General features: G+C 39.5%; 1 protein-coding gene across 1 annotated transcript in view; it reads left to right on the top strand.

Moving 5' to 3' along the window:
• Positions 1-19,886, top strand: part of LOC126474306 (probable cytochrome P450 304a1) — a 164,933-nt gene extending 145,047 nt beyond the window's left edge. Inside the window, exons 6-9 of the mRNA XM_050101775.1 lie at positions 5,901-6,081; positions 9,402-9,519; positions 16,828-16,969; positions 17,269-19,886. Coding sequence (XP_049957732.1) covers positions 5,901-6,081; positions 9,402-9,519; positions 16,828-16,969; positions 17,269-17,441 — 614 coding nt within the window. The 3' untranslated portion in view covers positions 17,442-19,886. The remainder of the gene's footprint in view (positions 1-5,900; positions 6,082-9,401; positions 9,520-16,827; positions 16,970-17,268) is intronic.
• The last annotated feature ends 2,348 nt before the right edge of the window (positions 19,887-22,234 follow it).

The following is a 22,234-nucleotide window of genomic DNA, read 5'->3' as shown; positions in this document are numbered from 1 at the left end:
CGGCAGATATTTTCTAGTTCATTTTTGCATTTTGTAGCTGGAGTCAGCGCAAACAAATACTGCCCATCAAGTGTTTAATGTGCGCCTAGTGTCGACGGAAATCGTCGCTTTGTTTTCTGCTACAAACAAAGTTATTTTGAAAGCGGAATTTTACGTGATCATTCGATAGAGCGGTCCCAAATTAGTCTAGCGCGCGATATTCGCTTTATCAATGCGTATTAACAGGGACAGTGAAACTCGAAGAATAACTCGAACTTCTCCAGCAGCGACAGCACTGCCCTGGCCCGCGCCGACTGCTACTGCTATGCAGCAGCACTGCTCAGTTGCTGCTGGAGTACTGGTTTTTCTTCGAGTTTCATTGTCCCTCTTAATACGCATCGTTAAAGCGAATATCGCGCGCTAGACTAATTTGGGACCGCTCTATCACATGGGTACGTAAAATTCCTCTTTAAAAATCATTTTATTTATAATAGAAGACAAAATGACGTTTTCTGTCGACATTGGGCGTCACATGAAAGACGTGGTCGGCAGTATTTGTTTGTTGGGCAGACTCCAGTTAGACATTCCCAAAACAAAGTTGCAGATATCTCCCGAAATACTAGAGAAAACGTTGCCGATGACACTTAGGATGGACGCCCTGAGTAACTAACTATCTGAATAACCCAAGAGTTACTGCGAACTTAACTTGCTGCTGAAAAATGTAAGACGCTAAATCTTATTTTCTGACCACTAGTTCTATACTTCAATCGCCTTTATAATTTTGACTCTCAAAGTATGTGACACACAATACAACTAGTTTCAGAAAATCGCTATTTTTTTTTAGAAACGATTTTATTAATTCGTTTACGTCAGTGTTACAGCCTTCAAAATAGCCCCTATTGGATATTATACACTTATACCAGCGCTTTTTCCAATCCCCAAATAGTTCTGGAACTCAATCTGTGGGATGGTTCAAAATGGTTCAAATGGCTCTGAGCACTATGGGACTTAACATCTGTGGTCATCACTCTTCTAGAACTTAGAACTACTTAAACCTAACTAACCTAAGGACATCACACACATCCATGCCCGAGGCAGGATTCGAACCTGCGATCGTTGCGGTAGCGAGGTTCCAGATTGAAGCGCCTAGAACCGCTCGGCCACACAGGCCGGCGGTTGTCGCTACATCGAGCCGTTGTCGTAATGCATCGATGTTTGAGTTTTAATACAAATAAATGTGCTTAAGTGAAAAATGGAGGTTTCGTTATATTTCCTTTCGAATTGTGACCTAATAATTGCACTGTGTCACGCCTAATTCAGTTCCTCAAGCGGAACTGGATGGAGTTAAACATCTGAACCGAAACCGTCGTAGAACGGAAACTATTCAAAATATGATGTACTCACTTCCTCTCAAATCATGTTGGTAACGGGAATTTCCGAGCATCTTATATATATACTTAATTATTTAGCACTATCCATTCTTTTCCTACTATTATGCTTCTTGCTTTTTCTAACGCGCTTAAACGGCCTTACAATTTGCACGCAGTCATCATAGTAGGTTAATGTTAGAGTTACAAGTTGCGCTTTATCCATCCGGCCTGTGGGATGGCTTTCAGCTCTCTCAGCGACGCGTTTTAAATCCACTCTATGCTTGTGAAACGATGCCGCTTTAAGGTTTTGTTTATATTTAGGACCAGAACATGGGCCAATGTCTGGGGAATCTGGAGGCTGAGGCATCATTACAGTATTGTTTTCGGCCAAATCATTCAGGAGCTGGTAACAAGGGATGAGCAGGTGCATTTTCATGGTGCAAAACTGATTAATTTTTAGCCCCCTATCAGGGTCTTTCTTTCGGATTTTCCTTGCTCGTGTTTCAGTAGGAAGAATTCATGGTTCACTAAGACGTTAAACCCAAAAAATACGGCGAGCATACCCTTCACATTCGATCGCATTTGTCGGTTTTTTTTTTCTTTGTTTGTACTGTGACTATTCAGCTTTGGTTTCGACGTCATATCCGTATATCAAGGTTTCTTCGTCTGTTATGACATGTTTCGTTTCTCCTGCATTGTTGTTTACCTCATCTAGCGACTTCTGGGCAACTTTGATTCGGCGAATTTTGATAGTTTTAGAATAAATTCTGCGGTCACGCATTTCGTAGCGAAAACATCCAAAAAAGTTTCATGGCATGAGTCGGTTGATACGCCAGTATCATCTGGGATATCTCTGATGGGGATTCGGTGATCGTTCATAATCATTTCTTGCACTTTTTTGCGATTTCGTGATGTGTTGGGGCAACCACAACACTTACCATCTTCAACATCTTGACGGCCTTCTTCGAAACCCTTATATTGCTCATTGTTTAACTCAATGCAGACTAAACAAAAGCAATATCTTATATTTAGAAAACTTTGCTGCTCTTTATACCGTTCTTACAGCAAAACTTAATACAGTTTTCCTCATTCATTTTATACAAAACAAATAAACGCCAACACTACCAAAATCCATGTATGCTGTTCAAAAAACTTTCGTGACTGCAGACGGTGACGACTTCGACAACCGCTGACATTTGGACAGGGGAACAACACCCATCACTTTCAAGGCACAAATGCAACGAGAGAACACTCTGCGAGAACATGTAAACCCTCACTAGGCGGTGATACGCCAACCAAGGACGATAATACGGCTTGTACACTAAAACAAAATAAAATATATAAAAAATGAGGCACCACGAAGTAAATATCGAATGGAGCGGGAATAATTTCTTTATCTGAGCATCTACACCACATCTGCTGATTTCCGTCCCATTCAGATAATTCCTTCGTGGTGCGTCGTGAACGGTCCAAGATCAGTATGGTTCAAATGGCTCTGAGCACTATGGGACTTAACTTCTGTGGTCATCAGTCCCCTAGAACTTAGAACTACTTAAACCTAACCAACCGAAGGACATCACACACATCCATGCCCGAGGCAGGATTCGAACCTGCGACCGTAGCGGTCTCGCGGTTCCAGACTGTAGCGCCTAGAACCACTCGGCAACTCTGGCCGGCCAAGATCAGTATGTGCAACACTGAGTAACGTAGCCGGATAGTGGCGTTGTGATCATGTGGTCACAATGTTGGACTATGGATGGGGCAGATTTGGGTTCAAATCTCCCTCATGCACTACTTTTTTTTCACAAAATTATGAACTGGTCGCCTGGACATTGACGTGTCTGCTCGTTGTATTTAAATTTGTGTCTGCATAGAGGTGTAACGTCCGTTTGTAACAATGACGGGTAAAAAAGTGACCTACAGACACACATACCTCCTATTTAAATTTGCTTTACTTCACGTCTATGTTCACAAATTTTTAAGTTCTCAGACTACCGGTTTCGGTCAGCAATGATCATCTTCAGCTCTTTTTTTTATGAATACATGTCGTAATATACTGGTGCCATAGTGGCATCGTTAAATGATAAACACAAAATCAGCGCCAGCATCGCCAACATACATAAATAAAAGTATACACAAGAATCATCTTGTCAGCAGCACTTCTGTTCTGTTGGAGGCATATATCGCTCAAATCGTTCAGATCAAGATAAGACCAGACACACAAGATGAACACGCAAACAACACACCACACTGAACAATACAGGTAACCAGAGGATGCAGAGACTGCAAAGTAACGATGGACACAATACAAAAAAGGAACAACATAAAAGAAAGTTGGCAGTGCATTAAGGCAGTACACTTCCTATGAGAGGGTTAAACAGATTCTCAGAGAAAACACCACGCGCAGGAGATCAGTTTCCATAACATAACAATGACTGCATCCGTAACGACAGCATCAGCAGCCAAGAAAATATTTGGTAAACAAGAGCCTGACAACGACTATACCACACAAGCAGATGGAAAGAGCCATATGCAGCAGACCACAAACGATACAACACACAAAACTGAACACCTACCAATCACAAACAAAGAAGAAACTAATCAAAAACCACAAAACTTGGAACAGAGCACTGAGGCAGTCACAAAAACCAACAAAATTACTTCTTTCACAATGGGCCCCTAGAGGAGGATATGTGCACTAACAGATTGGGAAAGCAAGATATTTTTCACACTGCCCAGAGTTTCATATCACGATAGTTAGAGTCTTATAACGGCCTTGTAAGCAAAAAACTGGTAAACTAAATAAAAATGTCTTTTATGCTACTTGTAATGAAATGTAATGCCATAAATGGTCCAAATAGATGATGCAACATCAATAAAGATAAACGTGAACATCGAAACATTGGCTATTGTCAAAGACATCACCTGGGTGCGTTCCCATAAGTTGTTTGAAAATTTTATTTGGTGGTAGAAACTCAAGTTTCACACACGTTATCTTTTTGACACATGACAACATACTAAATACGAGGGCTATCCACAAAGTACATTACGTTCTGGAATTAAAAATAAATAAAGGATTGGAATTTTTTTTATTATATACAGATGAAAGCCACACTTAAATACTACTTTTCTACATAGTTGCCATTTAAATTAAGGCACTTATCGTAGCGATGGACGAGCTTGGAAATTCCTTCGTCGTAAAATTCGGCCGCCTGCGCCTTCAACCACGTGGATACCTCTTCTTGAAGCTGTGCGTCGTCATCAAAACTCTGCATAGCCAACCACTTCTTCATTGCTGGGAATAAGTGGAAGTCGCTCGGTGCCAGGTCGGGACTGTACGGCGGATGAGGAAACAACTCCTACTTAAAAGATTCGAGAACTTCACGAGTGGCATTTGCCGTGTGGGCCCGGGCATTGTCGTGAATCAGCAAGATCTTTGAGCCCAACTTTCCCCTGCGCTCGTTTTGTATTGCTCTTCTGAGGTTGTGCAGAGTTTGGCAATACCTTTGAGAGTTTATTGTAGTACCTCTTTCCAGGGAATCCACAAAAATCACACCTTTCCTGTCCCAAAAGACAGTCGCCATTACCTTCCTTGCCGACATTGTCTGCATGCATTTCTTGGGTTTTTGGGGGGAATTTGTGTGCCCCCACTGCATTGTTGCAATTTTGTCTCGCAGTTCACATGCTTAACCCATGTTTCGTCACCAGTAACGATGCGATCGAGTAATGAGTCGGCATCTTTCTCGTAAGCGTCCAAAAACGTTAACGCTGCAGTCATTCGCTGATTTTTGTGAATCTGTCAAGATTTTTGGTATCCATCTTGCACAAAACTTGTGGTAACCAAACTTTTCGGTAGTGATTTCGTGCAACAAACGTCGTGAAATTTGTGGAAAACTCATAGAGAGTTCCGTTATTGTGAAATTACGGTTTTCACGAACCGCGGCGTCGACTTTTTCGACAAGTTCGGCAGTCACTATGCTGGGTCTTCCACTTCGCTCTTCGTCGTGAACGTTAGTTCGACCATTTTTAAATTTTATGACCCATTGACGCACTCCACCTTCAGTGATTATGGTGTCCCCATACACTTCACAAGGCTGCCGATAGATTTCTATCGGTGTACAGCTTTTTGCAGTCAGAAACCTTATTACAGCACGCACTTCACACTTCGCGGCATTTTCAATTAACGCTGACATTTCAAACTGTCACAGTAACTCAACGGAGTACAGCACGAACCTCTCACTAGCACGGCAGGATGCCAACTGAGTGGCGGAATGCCATGACACCAAGATGGCCGCGCTAGCCCCGCCCCTAACGGACACAAACGAAAACGTAATGTACTTTGTGGATAGCCCTCGTATCTACTATGGCTGACACTGTACACATACTTTTCAAACGTATTTAGCAGCACAACAACGGAAATATCGACAAACTGGCCTGTTACAGCATAACAAATTACAAATTTTCCTTTACATTTTTACACATCTCATATATCATGAGAAATTGGTATCCACTAATCTGAGTAAAATGCAATGGAAACATTGGCTGTTACAGCAGAGCAGCTGTCCCTGATTCTGCTGGATTTCTTCTTCCCGGCTGCCTCTGTGCTGTCAGCCACCTTGACATGGGCACTCATCTATGTGGTTCACAACCCAGAAGTGATGAGGAAGGTGCAGGACGAATTGGATGCAGTCGTGGGCCGCGGGAGGCTACCCACACTAGACGATCGGCGCAAGTGAGCACGTCACACGTATCTCAGCAGACTTTATATTTATACACATTACTACGAGGGTCATTCTAAAATTAACCAGACATATATAACACTGATGAGGCATCTGTCCTGGTGGCATTGCGGGTATGTGACGTAGTAAGGAAAAAATGTAAGTGGAGCAGAGAATTTGTGGAGCAGGGAATTTGTAACACAGGTCGCAAATGGGAAAATCCAACTGCTTTTAATACAGGGCAGATTATTATAACCTAGCACCTGAGAACAAGAATCTCTGAAACGATGAAGCTGGTCGGCTACTCATGTGCTACTGTCATCAACACCTATGGAAAATGATTGAAACCATGAGTAGGTGACAAAGTATTGTATGTCCTCATCTTACAACAGAATGTGTAGGTTGGAGGCTTGCCTGTTCTGTAAAGCAGATCTGATGACAGAATACTATTCTAGTGCAGGCGCATTTGTTTTCGAGCTCATGTTGTCGAACATGGGGTACTTTACATACCACTATCATTTTCTCCTTCTTTTGTGTTGTATCTGCATATGGTGTGTGGTAAGAATGATTGTTGGGGACCTACATATGAGCTCAAATTTCTCTGAATTTACCAACCTAGTAATTTCTACAGACCCGTGTCTGACTTCTATATGTTTCCATGTTGACTGAACAACACTTTAAGTTATGACTTCAGCACATACTGGCTCTCTGTGATTGTACTGTGCACCAGTGGTAACGTGTGGTCTGGCCAAATGAATCACATTCCTTATTACACCAAGTTGATGGTCATGATCAGATCTGTCATCATGTAGGTGAACAGATGCTCAAAAAATATACTGTGCCAAGGATGCTGGCTGCTGGGAATGGTATAATCCTATATGTGACATTCACCTGGACTCCCAAGAGGCCAGTGATAGAGACTGAAGGTACAGTGACAGCTGTACACTATGTGAGCATTATTGCGGATCACTTGCATCCATTCATATGAATGGATATTAGCAGGATAACTGTCGATGTCACAAGTCTATAATTATGCTACAGTGGTTTACAGAGCATGATAGAGAACTCACATTAATGTCTTGGCCACATAATTCTCCTGCCCCACTAGAACACATCTGGGATGCTATTAGGCACTAGCTCCATGCTCCCAAACCAGCAGCTCATAATTTAGGGGAATGCGGGAATTGTGTGACCCGTAGGTAGATATATGGTGCCATATACCTCTGGAACCCCCAGCAAGGACTTGTTGACCGAATCGGTGCCACACAAAATCCCTGCTCTACTGTGTACCAAAGTTATATGAAGTGGCAATTAAGCAGGTGGTCATAATGTTTTGGCTCATTGGTGTATGAAAATGATATGATGAATCAGTTGTAAACTCAGTAACGTCAGGAAATTGTAGTGATCTTCAGGAAGATCTGCAGGATGTAGAAGGATTGTACAGAGACTGATAGTTAACCTTCAACATTAAATAAATGTAATGTATGGCAACTAAACCGGTGGAAAGTTCACTATTATTTTGTTAAAAAACTATTCAGTTACATAATTAAAAATCAATATCTAGAAACAGCAACAATGGCATAATATAGAGAAGTGCCTCTCCAGGATAACTGAAGATGGAAAATGAACATAAAACTTGTTGCAGGAAAGTCAGATGCTTGATTGGGAGTTATTAAAATATCTGACTGAAATATAATTCAGCCACAAAAGTGGAAGTTAACACATCTTTCTTTTGATCATTTCTTGAGTATTACTCGTCAATTTGGGACTCTCCACGAACAGAGGAGATAGAGAATAGACAAAGAAAAGCTGTAATTTTCATCAGGTTTTCATTTACTAAGTATGACAGCATTACAGAGATGCTCGTGAAAATCCTATGGCAGTTGCTATGAGAAATTTTCTACTGCACAGAGATGAGAGGTTTATTGTTGAATTTCTGATAATCATTTTACTTCCTCAGACACGGGTCCATAAAAATTACTAGGTTGGTAAATTCAGAGAAATTTGAACTCATATGTAGGCCCTCAACAATCATTCTTACCACACACCACATGCAGATGCAACACGAAAGAAGGAGAAAATGATAGTGGTATGTGATGTACCCTCTTCTTTATTTTAACTTATGATGAAACTTGAGCCCAAGACTCAAAGCATGCAGTGGAAACACTCTGGATCACCTGTTCATAATGAATAAAAAATGCAACCATTAGCTGGTATGCTAATATCAACCATCTTTCTTAGTGTCATAGTCACATTTTCTTTGAATTTTTAGAGGAGCAATATACTATCAACAGCATACACTACTCAGGCATGACTGAGAACATAGTCAAGTCCACACAGAGGACGAAATTTCCAGGAGGGTAGAGGAAATGCATGCCGCTTCTTCAAGACAAAGTACCCTGTTTGGTCTCATGAAAGAAGCTTTGCATGACATCAAGTCCAGTGGTATAACAGAGGTAAATAACAAAGTTCAAAATTTGTTTCGAAATAAAGGTAAATAATTTTTCATGAAGAAAGAAGAAGATCTGAAAGAAGCTGGTATGAGTGCATACAACTATTTGAATGCATGGTGTCTGTTCCTTTGAAAGAACAGACACCACACAGATCCCACAGCTGTAAAATCAATATATGTAAAGTGTAGGGGGCTCTGGCTGATAGCAGGCATTCCTCTTCAATTTACATATAGAGTGCACATAAGTTGTAGGGGATTTCAAGGAAAATTGAGAGAAAAAGTTGTTCTGATTAAGTAAACCAGTTTGCTGTATGACTATTTGTCTGTTTGGTTATTGAATGACCCTCTTATTTTATTATTATTATTATTGTTATTGTAATTAAATTACTTGGCAATGAAGATTTTATTCTTTTGTTGCAATATATATGATTAGTTATATAGGTTATTCTTATGTATCTCCATAATCACTGAGTTTCATTTCATCCTTCAATGCAAGTACTTTCACTCTTTTCCTGAATCATTGCAAATTCTCAGACAAGTGATTTAAGACCTCTCTAAGTAAACTGTCCTACTCCCCTACTTCTTTATTTGTGAATGGAAATCTGCTCACAGATTTGTTTATTTCTTTATTTGCCCTAAGATGTATGGTTTGGCATCTAGTGGCTATAGTAAACTGTAATAACTATTACATAAAAATAAAAGGTTCACCATAATTTCATAACAGAGTCTGTGGACAAATCTCGCTAATCTTCTTTTGCCACTCCATTAATTTCAATGAATATACCACATTTCTTCAAGTTTCTCATCAACTTCCAAATTTAAAATTCATTTTAAGCTAGGTCACATGAAAACTGGAGTGCTTATGCTCCTTTGTTCTTGCAGCCTACCGTATACAGAAGCAACAATAAGGGAGGTGATGAGAATTCGAACCGTCACCCCCATCTCTGTACCCCATAAGGCCATGGAAGACACCACCCTCCAGGGTTACACTGTGCCCAAAGTGAGTCTTTATTTGTGTGTTTCTTTACTTCTTCAGTGAATATGTCAAACCCTAAAAATCTGCAAGTGAGCTGGAAATTTTACAAAAAATTAATGAGTAATTTGTACCATGGGTTAAAGAAGTACACATATGCTGCAGTGGCCAATGTACTGTGAGGATATTTACACACAAGTCCACAAGAGAAATATCATTACAGACTTTTTCAAGAAATGACTTTCACAAATAGATTTTACATTTATAGCTCACCTAATGCACAGTTTAATACTAATTGAACTACATCTTTGTGTTCATATGTATCTCATAACTTGGGCTTGTATTGTAACAAATGGAATTTATTCTGTCTTGATTTGACATTTAATAATAAACTACAATGGAGCATGATGTGTGAGGCAAGGAAAAGAAGGTTCTCTTTTGACCTGTAGCCAATGGCGGCTCGTGAGTATACATTCTGGGTGTCCACAAATTTTTAGATTCAAATAAATTTGAGAGTGTGAAGCTAATAGCATTTGCTGTATAACAGTTATGCTTATCAACAAATTTATACAACTACAGCCACTGCCAATAATAATAATAACAACAATAATAATAACAACAACGATAATAATAACAACAACAATAATAATAACAATATTATGAAGAAAATAGTTGCTACTCACCATATATTGGAGATGCTGAGTCGCAGAAAGGCACAACAAAAAGACTGTCGGAAAGTTAGCTTTCGGCCAACAAGGCCTTTGCCAAAAACACACACGACTCACTCGCTCATGACCATAGTCTCTGGTGGCAAAGGACGTGTTGGACGAAAGCTAACTTTCCGACAGTCTGTTTCTGTTTGTTGTCTCTTTCTGAGACTCAGCATCTCTGCTATGTGGTGAGTAGCAACTACCCTTTTCCTAATATTTGTGCATTCCATTCTGTATTTTCCATTGTTTAATAATAATAAGATGCATAACTTATCTGACACAAGAAAGAATTATTCTTGTGGAATTGCTTTGTTTTGTACGTAGTTAAGTACAGGTTAGGACAATAACGAAATAATGTGTAGGCTCTCTTCTTCTGTGTAAGTGGGATTTTCCGCACTTTTACATTTTTTCGGACAAATTTACAGATTTATTTGTTCATGAATTTGCTCCTGGGCTGAAAATCAGATATCCTTACGCTGCACCTACACAACAACTTACGCTATCTTTAGATTTTCGTGTTAAATGTTCGTTTGCAGTCACGCTTATTTGATTTTCGTCGCTCTCGCACCCAAAGGATCTGTTCTCAGAAGCCCTAGTTCCTTTGCAGCTAACTTTTCCTGGCAATTTACTTTTCTGTTACCAGATTGAGATTTTTACTCTGTAGCGGAGTGTGCGCTGATATTAAACTTCCTGGCAGATTGAAGTTGAGTGCCAGACCAAGACTCGAACTCGGGACCTTTGCCTTTCATGGGCAAGTGCTCTACCGATTAAGCTACCCAAATAGACTCATGATTCATTCTCACAGCTTTACTTTTTTGTTAGCATATAAAATAGATTCAACGTAGTTCGAAAGCCAATTCCCGCACAGTAAACAACCAACTCTAAACACGAAGTGCCGTTTGTGGAAATGAATAAATTCAAGTAGTAATGTCTATCAACATGGTCACTTGACTAGAATACAAATGAGATCCCTTATGGCCTAAATCACACCACCGTCGATCCCTCATTTAAGTGAATACCAGAAAAACCTGTGATACAGCTTTTCGTCAATTTTCATATATACAATGTGGGCCTAAAGGAGGCAAACCTGACTCACCATAGGATCAATAGATATCAGAAGCACGAATGAAAGCTCCAGTCCCATAACTGACAGTGATGTGCTTTAGGCCCTTATGATCCTCAGCACCTCAAATGGATTACTGTGTTATAAAATACATAACTTACTACAACTCATTCAGAAACCCACAAAATATGTTTGCTGTCAGTACAACATTAACATATACTGGCGTCCGATCTAATTTCTCAACATTGAATGAATTATCAATCTGAGGAGTGTGCTGTCATCATAAGAACAAACTTTATGTAAACGTTACACTATGTAATCTTCTGCGTTTGCTGGAATCTCGTTAAATTTCATTTCACGTGGAGCGGAAGCCAAGCTGTCTCGAGTACAGTCAAAATACAATAATTAGGATACGTTTTATGCTGTGCGTTACACGTACATTAACTGTGATGATACGAGGCAACAGCTTTACCGGTGCTTTTTACTTGGACAGCATTGGCCAGGCAAGTGATCCTACTAACCTGCTGTGATGTGAAAACGTATAAAAATATGAGCAGAGAAACAATATAGCTTAATTTTTAAACAGAAAGATGTAATATATGGCAAAACTCAGGCGATATGCTTCTTAGGTGACCGGACGGAAAACGTAACATGCTCTCGATCTTAGCTAACGTAGTATTGTAATTGAAAACAAGAGTGATGAAAATTCCTGACTTTAAGAAGGGTAATTTTTCTTCATGAGCTATGTGTGGCATAAAAGCGCTGATTTTCCATATAGTTAAATATTTGAAGTCACTGAAGGTATTACAGTCACTCGTCTGGTAATCTCTAAACTCCTTCCGTATCGGACTCAGAGGGAATACGGTACATTTCAGTACTGCTACATTGATAATGAGGCAATCAGCAACAGAATCCCAAGCCAACAAAAAATCCACATTTTCTCCTCCTCTATGACGTGCTGCTCTGCATTTCGCCATCGCTCAGCAGAGACGTGTTACAAAAGCTTGGTGCATTAGTTCCAGTACATGTGGCAGCTTAAATGTCTTGTTATTCCTCGTGACAGATCGCTTAACGTGCCTCCAGATCAGTTATATTGGGTTCAGATTGCAATATTACGGAGACAACTATAAAAATGCAACATTTGTACAGTGTGTTCGATGCCGCAAACATTGTTTTCCACGTTTCTACAATGCTTTTCACTTTGTCTCTTAAGAGACCACATCCACCCTACAAAACAATTGGCGTATAAAATGAAGAATATTTGATTTTTCTCCAGAAAATGTAATTGTGTAATGTTTTCTTAATTTCAAAAGTCTTTAACAATTTTTTACAAATTTCGATAATTAAGACTGTATATTTGCAATGAAAACCAAAGTTTTGTGTGTGATATGTCATTTGAAACTAGAAGACATTCATTTTTCTTGAAAAATGATGGTTAAATATGAATTAATTATTGTATATTTGATGACTTCTATATTTAAATGACTTCGGTATTCAAACCAAACATAAAGACATTGTAGCTCACAACAAGTTTCGAACCGCCACCCGCCAGCATGCACGATAATCATTCCCCTAAGCTACCGTTTACGCTACGCATACTAGTAACATACTTTCTCTTTTATTTATTACACAGTGTGTTTTGAAAACATCAAAAGCTGATTTTTCTATGCAATCTTGTGAAAAACATTAAGAACACGGCAACTCATTTCTCGCCATTGACAGTGTTCCGCGCGCATGTTTCACTACGAAGCAGGAAGCAGTGTTATCCATTTTCACCGTACTTATGAACAGCAAGAGAATCACAGCACAAATAGCTTTTACAGAGACGGTGACTGTAGGCGATTTTTAAAATAAAAATTACGTAGTTGAAAGTATAATTAAGAAAAACGTTGGTGGCTGTTAATACATCAGAATGTCTTAAAGATTCTTTTACAGTGACGTAGTAATAACATATCTAATACGTAAGTTGGATCTACTTCCAAAAGACCACGGTACGAGGGCTGCGGCTGCTGACCAATTATTGCATTTATTTGTTTCCCTCACTCTCATCTGATACTTTCCCCTCTTTGGGGAAGTGTGTTGAGGAGTTTGTAGTGTTTTGGCTTTTACTCCAAGTGTTTGATGGTGTGTGTGATTTTTTTAATGTGATTTTTGGATGTCTGTGTAACGTCATGAATGTTCTGTGTGTATCTGGTACTTACCTCAGGTTGGCGAGGTGATTGATTTTAGGGGGAAGGGAACAGGTTTGGGAATTAGAGGTAAGGATTTTCTGTTCTACTTAGTCGCTGAAGATCGTCATTCGATGTTTGTGCTTGTCATGGGACATGTCATTCCGACCTAGGGACTGGATGAGGTCATCTCCAGATCTGGAAGAGCTCTCATATATGGCCCTTGCCCATTCTTGGAAATGCTCGTTCAGGAAGAGGATTTCAGCTGTGGCGTGCAGAACGTCAGTGGGGAAACGCAGGGGGTAGATGCAGTGCCCTTCTGAGGGCATGGTCCTGGAGCCTCTGGAGTTTGTTCAGATGCTGCTTCGCCGCATATCCCCAGACAGGGCATGCATACTCCATTACCGGCCGTATAATTAATTGCCTGATACACAGTTACTCCTTCAGAGCAGGGAAGGGAGCTGGATGTGTTGAGGATTGGATGTAGGATGGACATTATGGCACATAACTTTCTGTAGACCTCATGTATGTGGGATCCACATTAAGACGAGAGTCCAAGGTTACACCAAGATACTTTGTTTGCTTACATCAGGCTTATTCTTATAATAGGATTTATGCTGAGTGAATGAGATAAAAGTCTGCCACAATGTGCTACCACCTGGTGGCACTAATGTAAACTTCTAGTTGAATGGCAAGAGCTAGTTGTGCACATTGTTTAAATCCGTATGAATTTGGCTCATGAGGCAATTACATCACACGAGTTGCGCATACACAAAAAGTCTCCTATAAACGTGCACAACAGAAGGTGTGCTTGTGACCCTGATGCCATGTTTCTCAGAGTTTAGAGGAACAGTAATATGTTAGATTTAAGTACCATATCTTTCACATTGCAGCATCTATGTTACTTTAACAACAATCAGAGAAAAATAACCACTAAATCCGCAAGGTGTTGAAAGTTAGGATGTTCACGTGCTCTTACACAGCAGCTGCCACTGCCTGTAGTCATATTTAAGTAGAAAGGCATGCAGTTCTTTTGTTAGTCCTATTTAGGAACAGAACTTTCTCCTAACATAAAACTACTTGGGTACATAAAGTCATTGGTCACATCAGGTGGCAATCTAGGATGAGAGCTTCTTTCAATTTTAATGTAATGAAATTTGTAAAGGAAATTAAAGTTTAGTGAGAAGAAATAAAAACTTTGAGGTTTGCCAGTAACGTTGTACAGACAGTAAAAGAATGAGTAGCATCTTGAAAAGATGTTAGGGCCTATAAGATGAACACCACCAAAGTAAAACAGGGTTGATGGAATGTAGTTGAATTAAATGAGGTGATGTTGAAGGAATTAGAGTAGGAAATGAGACACTAAAAGTAACAGTTGAGTTTGCTGTTCGAATTGAAGTAAATAGGATATAAAGTACAGATAGCAAAAGAGAGAAACACATTTCCGAAAAAGAGAAATTTGTTACCATATAATATAAATTTAAGCATTAGGGAGTCCTTCCTGAAAGTGTTTGTCTGGAGTGTTGCCTTGTACAGAAGTGAAATGTGATAAGCAGTTCAGACAAGAATGGAACAGAAGCTTTTGAAATATGTTGCTACAAAGGATGCTGAATATTGGATGTGTAGATTAAGTAATGGGGAAGTACTGGATCAAACTGGGAGAAAAAGAAATTTATGGCACAACTTGACTAAGAAGAACTCAGTTGACAGGACACATCCTGAGGAAAGGAGAAATCATCAGTTTGTTAACTAGGGAAGTGTGGGGAGCAAAAATTGTAGGAGACCAAGGTATGATTATAGTAAGTGTGTTCAAATAGATATAAGTTGCAGCAGTTGTTCCGAGATGAAGAGGCTTGTACAGGATAGATTATCTTGGAGAGCTGCATAAAACCACTCTTTGAACTGAATACAACAATAATAACAACAAAACCAGAGTAACACACTCCTAACATAAGAAAGTATACTTACCTTTCCAAAAATTCTTTTGCTGTAAATTAGCTGTGTCATTGATGCATTTAATACTGTCCTTTTCAATATCTGAGCTAACAGATGTTGTATACAGGAACTGATAGTTAGTATAATATTCAAATTAGTTCATCTACTTTGCTACCCATCAATATCTGTGATTTATTCAGTGTCATTTTAACAGTGGTCAACTTCATAGATCAAATTTTCTTGAAAATTTATTAAAAATTAACTTCAGAGACTAACTATGCAGGTGATCAATTATTGCAGGCTAAACTGAAGCTGACTTTACAAAAACATTATAATTTCTTTGCTAAACAGATTTTGAGACTGACTTCTTAAAGTATTGAAGTTGATTGCTAAATGGAGACTGATAGAGCATGTCTGCCGGTGGCACTGTACACCACACTTAGCTAAAAGTTGGTACATGAAACATATTTTTGCAGTAAAATGATGCATTTTTTGACACAGGAAAGTATGGCTACAAGACAGTACCGGTAACAATGAAATTTTAAAACAATTACATTTTAAGATTAAAAAATTGTGGAATTCGTACCACAACAATATGTTGAATAAAAAACTTTTTGAATTACACAAATTCTCAAAGAAGACAAAATGTTCTTCTTTGTAAAGAACGAAATGAGGGTTTCAAATAAGATATGTGGGTCCTAAAACAAGTAATTATTAGCAGAGTCAGATTTTTAAGTGCAAGAACTTTCCTTGAGTCTTCAGTTATGAATACTTCCTTAACTATTATGGTAAATTATGGTAGATTGCTACTCACCCCATAGACGAAGTGTTGAGTGGCAGACTGGCATTTGTAAAAGTATATTGAAAAGTAAACTAAACTCTCAGATTCATCGGATTTAGAAGTGCCTGTGTGTGTGTGTGTGTGTGTGTGTGTGTGTGTGTGTGTGTGGAAAATGTGCTTGTCTCAATCAAAGCCTCCTCTATGTGATGAGTAGCAATCTATACTAACAAAGTCATACTGTTTTATTATTCCATCCTAGATTTTAGAATAAAGATTCTGGTAATATTCTGGTAATATCATGAACAATAAAGAGTAAAATTTAACAAATTTTTGTTGGTACTACACACATGGCTGTGCGTATTTCACATAAGAAACAGTCATTTATTTCAATATTAGAATAAACTAGTTGCAAACAAGGATTAGTCTAGATTGTGTATCTTGTGCACTGTATACAGATTTATATACTGTTGTTTTTGGGTCTTTTTCTGGTATTTTTGGAACAAGGGATTGCATTACAGGCTTCAGCTTCAGTGAATATCAAAAACATGGGGATAATGAATAGACTTGACTTTCAGTTGAGAGTGAATTTTCCATCAGAATACTAATTCCTCCCTTGTATGTGAGTTACAAATTAACACAATATGTGAAAGAACTGAATATGTGATTTTCTTAATTTAGGGAACTGTTGTGATAACATGCTTAATTAGCATGCACATGGATGGAGATCTGTGGGGTGATCCAAACAACTTCAGACCTGAGAGGTTTTTGGATACTGATGGAAAACTCAGCAAGAAAGACTTTACCTTGCCATTTGGGGCTGGTACGTATACTGCCTCTTTAGTGTTACAGTCTTTTTTAGATTTACCAAGAATCCAATCTGGTAACACTGCTACCCACCTTTGACCAATGCAGCACTACGAGAACAGTATTATATAAGTTGTGTTTAAGAGAGAGAAAGTACTCACTATCATTGAGTTGTTCATGTCATAACAGATTGCCACAATTATATTTGAATCCCAATTTTTATCTTCATCTTATTGCATGTCATTTAAGACTTGCTAGACATTTGCTGATAACAGAAGAAGAGTATGCACACATACAGACCCCTCTATGTTGCAGGTAAACGTCTGTGTGCTGGAGAGACTTTTGCCCGCCAGAATTTGTTTCTCACGTTCTCGACACTCCTGCAGAACTTTTCAGTAAAGACAGATGGCATGCCTCTGCCAGACAGCAACATTCCAGGCATCATCGAGACAGCTCCTGCATTCTGGGCACGGTTTGTGCCTCGCTGATAGGACATATCACATTCCCAGGTGGACATCCACAATGAAAATACAGGCATGAGGCGATAGGTACATTTATTAATAATCAGATTAGGATACTGGACAAACATTAGGAATTAGTATTACATTTCAGTACGGTATAAAAAGCTCTTGCTGAATGTGAATAATTAAGAAGTAAAGGTACAAGCTCGCTAACTCACTGAAACAAACACACACACACACACACACACACACACACACACACACACACACACACACACACACACAAAATATCTGTATAGATACGTTGTGCTGCAGTTTGGCAGGTAGACTGGTGTGATGTTTTTGTGTTAGTTTGAGTGTGCAATATGAAAAAACAGGCAGGGAGTGTGAGGGAGGATTGTGGAAGGGTGGCTGATGGCTCAGAGGGAGGCAGCAAATGTGCAAGATTGGATTGTGGGAGGGATAGGCAATAGATGACTGCGATAGAAATCCAACAAACGGTACTGGAACTGGTGACTTTGTGCAGCGTCTGATGATGATGCTGATGACATTGTGGGAGGAGTGGACTGGAAGTGGGTGACAGAACAGAGGGAGGGGAAACTGTGTGAGAGTTGTTGTGGTATATTGAGGCCGGAGGATTCTGGGAACAAAAGATATATTGCAAGGATAACTCCCATCTACATTGTTTTGAACTGAAGGGTGCAATTTTCTTTGTGTCCAAGTCAGTGTCACTGCATAATATTTGCATCCCAAAAGCAAAGCTACTTAATTAAACTGTTATGTGCTCAATATGCATATTATATTTAAATTCTTATCTACACAGAGTGTTTCAGAATTCCCATTACAGACTTCTAGTGGCTGTAGAGCGGATGTAGTAGATAAAACTTCATAATGAACCCATATCCGAAAATGTACCAGTTAGATACAATATAAGTTGGAAGACTGTATCAGTTTTACTTGATATGTGTTCCATGTTAAAATTTTATCTACTAACTTCCCTCCACAACCTGTAGAAGCCTGTAATAGCAATTGTGATAAACCATGTACTTGGTCCTAAAAATTTAATAGATTCTGCTTATGCTCTTTCCATATTTTATGGCTTATTTTTATTTCATGGCATTTTGACTCTTGATACCAAACGTGTTTTTGAGTAGTTCAGATTTTATCTGTTAACTGGGACTATGTTTCTAAGCTATCAAGTGTATTAATGATGCAGTCCTGGATTTTTTCTACTTCACAATTTGAGTTATACAACAGTATCATCTGAAAGCAGAACTGATGGAATGTTGAAAACTGTATCTGTATGTAGGCAAAATTCCTTTACTGAAGTAGTTACGCCCAATAATTGCTATGTATGAACTTAAATGTTATGTAAGACATGATACAGGTGATCATACAGCAGTTATTATTTCATACCATATGGGTTGTAACTAACAGAAGCATTTCTTTTGGGTTAATAAACTGCATTGCATATGTATAAGATATCTACATGCATACCCCACAAGCCACCACATGGTGCATGGTGGAGAATATCTTGTACCACAGTTAGTCATTTCCCTTCCTGCTCCACTCGCAAATAGGGTGAGGGAAAAGCGACTGTTTATATGCCTCCACATGAGCCCTAATTTCTGGTATCTTATCTTAATGGTCCTTATGCAAAATGTATGTTGGCAGCAGTAGGATCATTCCACAGTCAGCTTCAAATGCCAGTTCTCTAAATTTTCTCAGTGGTGTTCCTCAAAAAGAACATCGCCTTTCTTCCAGGGATTCCCACTTGAGTTCCTGAAGCATCTCTGTAATACTTGGATGTTGATTAAATGCAGTGGTAATAAATCTAGTAGCCCATCTGTGAACTGGTTGTGGAGACCCCAAACAATTGAGCAGTATTCAAGAATGTGTCACACTAGTCTTCTACACATGGTCTCCTTTACAGATGAACAACACTTTTCTAAAATTATCCCCATAAACCAAAGTTGACAATTCGCCTTCCATATTGCAATTTTCAGAAATCCATCAGGGACATCTCAGCCCTTCTATAGCTGCCAAAGCAGGTGATGTGATTGTGACGTGATTGTGAAGTAGACTTGCAGGGTTTTAGTTTGGGGAATGCCTGCAGAGTGTTTCCATCCATCATGTGGAGTGCCAAGAGTGAATTACAGAGGAGGTGGTTGTTACAGTATGGAGGTGTTTTTTATGGTTGGAGTGTGATAACCATATTCAACTTGAGAAAATGTTAAATACAAAAGGTTTTAACACATTTTACATTATTGTTTATTGTTTACAACAGAGTAGCAGGTTGGAGATGATGATCATATCAGCACGACTTTGCTCCATACACCAGCATCCTAGGTCTCTGCCATCTCTAGTTTCAGCTCTTGATTAAGAATGGGGATTGCAGTTCCTCCACATAGTGTAATGTTGAAAAATAATCCTTAGTTAACTATGTCAATAACAAGTTATTCAAGCGTTTTTTTTTTTGCGAACAGTAATTATGGCAAGACAGTTTCTAATGATTGTTTAGTTGTTTAAGAATGAATCATTATTCCATGTACTTGTATTCATAATAAAGTTATTCATTTGAACCAAGGATTTCCACTGTTTTTCACACACAGTACCAATAGATCACAATTACCACTTTACATTCTATCTTGTCATTAACTATGCTATTAATTCCACGTCAAATGCTGTACAGCGAAGTGAATACAGGTAAAAGGCCACGAGGTGCCCCTCTCAAACGTTATAAGGATCTGAAAAACTTGAACATCGATCCGAGTAACTGGTCCACAATAGCAGTAGATTGAAGACGCTGGCACTCAGTTACCTCAAATGCTCTTCAAAACTTTGAGCTGGAACGTCATGAAATGGAGAATGACAAACGCCGGAGACGTAAACTCCTCCACCTTCCATCAGCTGTAATGTCTGTGGCTGCCTGCTCCACACTAGGATTGGATTGCTAAGCCATTAACGACACTTCCACACCTGAACTGTGACAAAGGAAATCTCAGGAGAGAAATGAAAACTCGGATACGAGTATCAGCTGATGACGAATTGCTCCCCAGAATCGTATACTTCATTGTGTATTCATTGCCATATGATTCCATGAACATAATTGATGTTTTATAACAATTATTTCCTAACCATAAAATCAACATGTTCCCCACATAATACTTCATAAGCTCCCATAATACTCTGCAATCATCAACATCATCATCATCATCTTGGTAACAACAGTGTCACAACCACCTTCCACATAACAGCAACATCATGAACACAGTGCATCATTGTTCGTATAATAAAAACTTCACCACAGAGAAACCCAGAAGACAGGATACTGAGGTGACAGGCCAGGAGACTAAAACAGAAAAGAAGAAATTGCCTCTCAGCTGTCCATAATTTCAAGTTCTTTGTTTTGAACACAACTTCAGTGTTTCACTTACAACTAGTTTCTTGCAAAACTATGTAGTAATACGTAACATCCTACATTTAAAATTGGTGTCTTCATTATAGAAAAAAAAAAGAATCACTTTTTCTTTTGATGAGTACAATGAGACAAAAAGTTTAATACTTTGTGAAAATAGTGTAAATAAAGGTAGATCTGGTACTGCAATCTGTTTGAAGAAGGAAAAATTGTGGTAGTGTCCTATGGGACCAAACTGCTGAGGTTATCAGTCCCTATTGAAGAAGAAGAAGAAGAAAGAGAATAATATAGGAACTGGTTAACAGGATAAGCCATTCCGCAGTCTTCAGCCCAGTTGGAAAGGCAACTTGTTCTTGGTCGAATGATCAATGTCATTCTGCAATCAGGTCAAGGTGGGCTGCTCTACACAGGTTCAAATGCTACCCAACTGGAGAGAACCTTGGAGCCTTTTGGGAAGCAAGGGCAATGTATTACTGACTTATTAGGGAGCACAAGAAGTGAGTGTGGCAACAGTTCCTGACAACCTTACATCATTCCACTAAAAGTACAGTTATATGGAAGGCCATCAGGAGGATTTCTGGAAGAGGTGTCAAGTGCACAGTGGCTGCTGTAAAGGTGATCAGATTGATGACATCTTCATGATCTGGACTCACAGTGAAGAAGAACTCCAGAATTTCCTCTCCAACCTCAACTCCTTTGGTTCCATCAGTTTCACCTGGTCCTACTCCAAATCCCATGCCACTTTCCTTGACGTTGACCTCCACCTGTCCAATGGCCAACTTCACACGTCCGTCCACATCAAACCCACCAACAAGCAACAGTACCTCCATTATGACAGCTGCCACCCATTCCACATCAAACGGTCCCTTCCCTACAGCCTAGGTCTTCGTGGCAAACGAATCTGCTCCAGTCCAGAATCCCTGAATCATTACACCAACAACCTGAAAACAGCTTTCGCATCCCGCAACTACCCTCCCAACCTGGTACAGAAGCAAATAACCAGAGACACTTCCTCGTCCCCTCAAACCCAGAATCCCCCACAGAAGAACCACAAAAGTGCCCCACTTGTGACAGGATACTTTCCGGGACTGGACCAGACTCTGAATGTGGCTCTCCAGCAGGGATACGACTTCCTCAAATCCTGCCCTGAAATGAGATCCATCCTTCATGAAATCCTCCCCACTCCGCCAAGAGTGTCTTTCCGCCGTCCACCTAACCTTCGTAACCTGTTAGTTCATCCCTATGAAATCCCCAAACCACCTTCCCTACCCTCTGGCTCCTATCCTTGTAACCGCCCCCGATGCAAAACCTGTCCCATGCACCCTCCCACCACCACCTACTCCAGTCCTGTAACCCGGAAGGTGTACACGATCAAAGGCAGAGCCACGTGTGAAAGCACCCA

This window comes from Schistocerca serialis, chromosome 1, assembly GCF_023864345.2.
Source record: "Schistocerca serialis cubense isolate TAMUIC-IGC-003099 chromosome 1, iqSchSeri2.2, whole genome shotgun sequence".
Taxonomy (NCBI): domain Eukaryota; kingdom Metazoa; phylum Arthropoda; class Insecta; order Orthoptera; family Acrididae; genus Schistocerca; species Schistocerca serialis.
The sequence above is the reverse complement of the archived record's forward strand: the minus strand, read 5'-3'. Positions and strand labels throughout refer to the sequence as shown.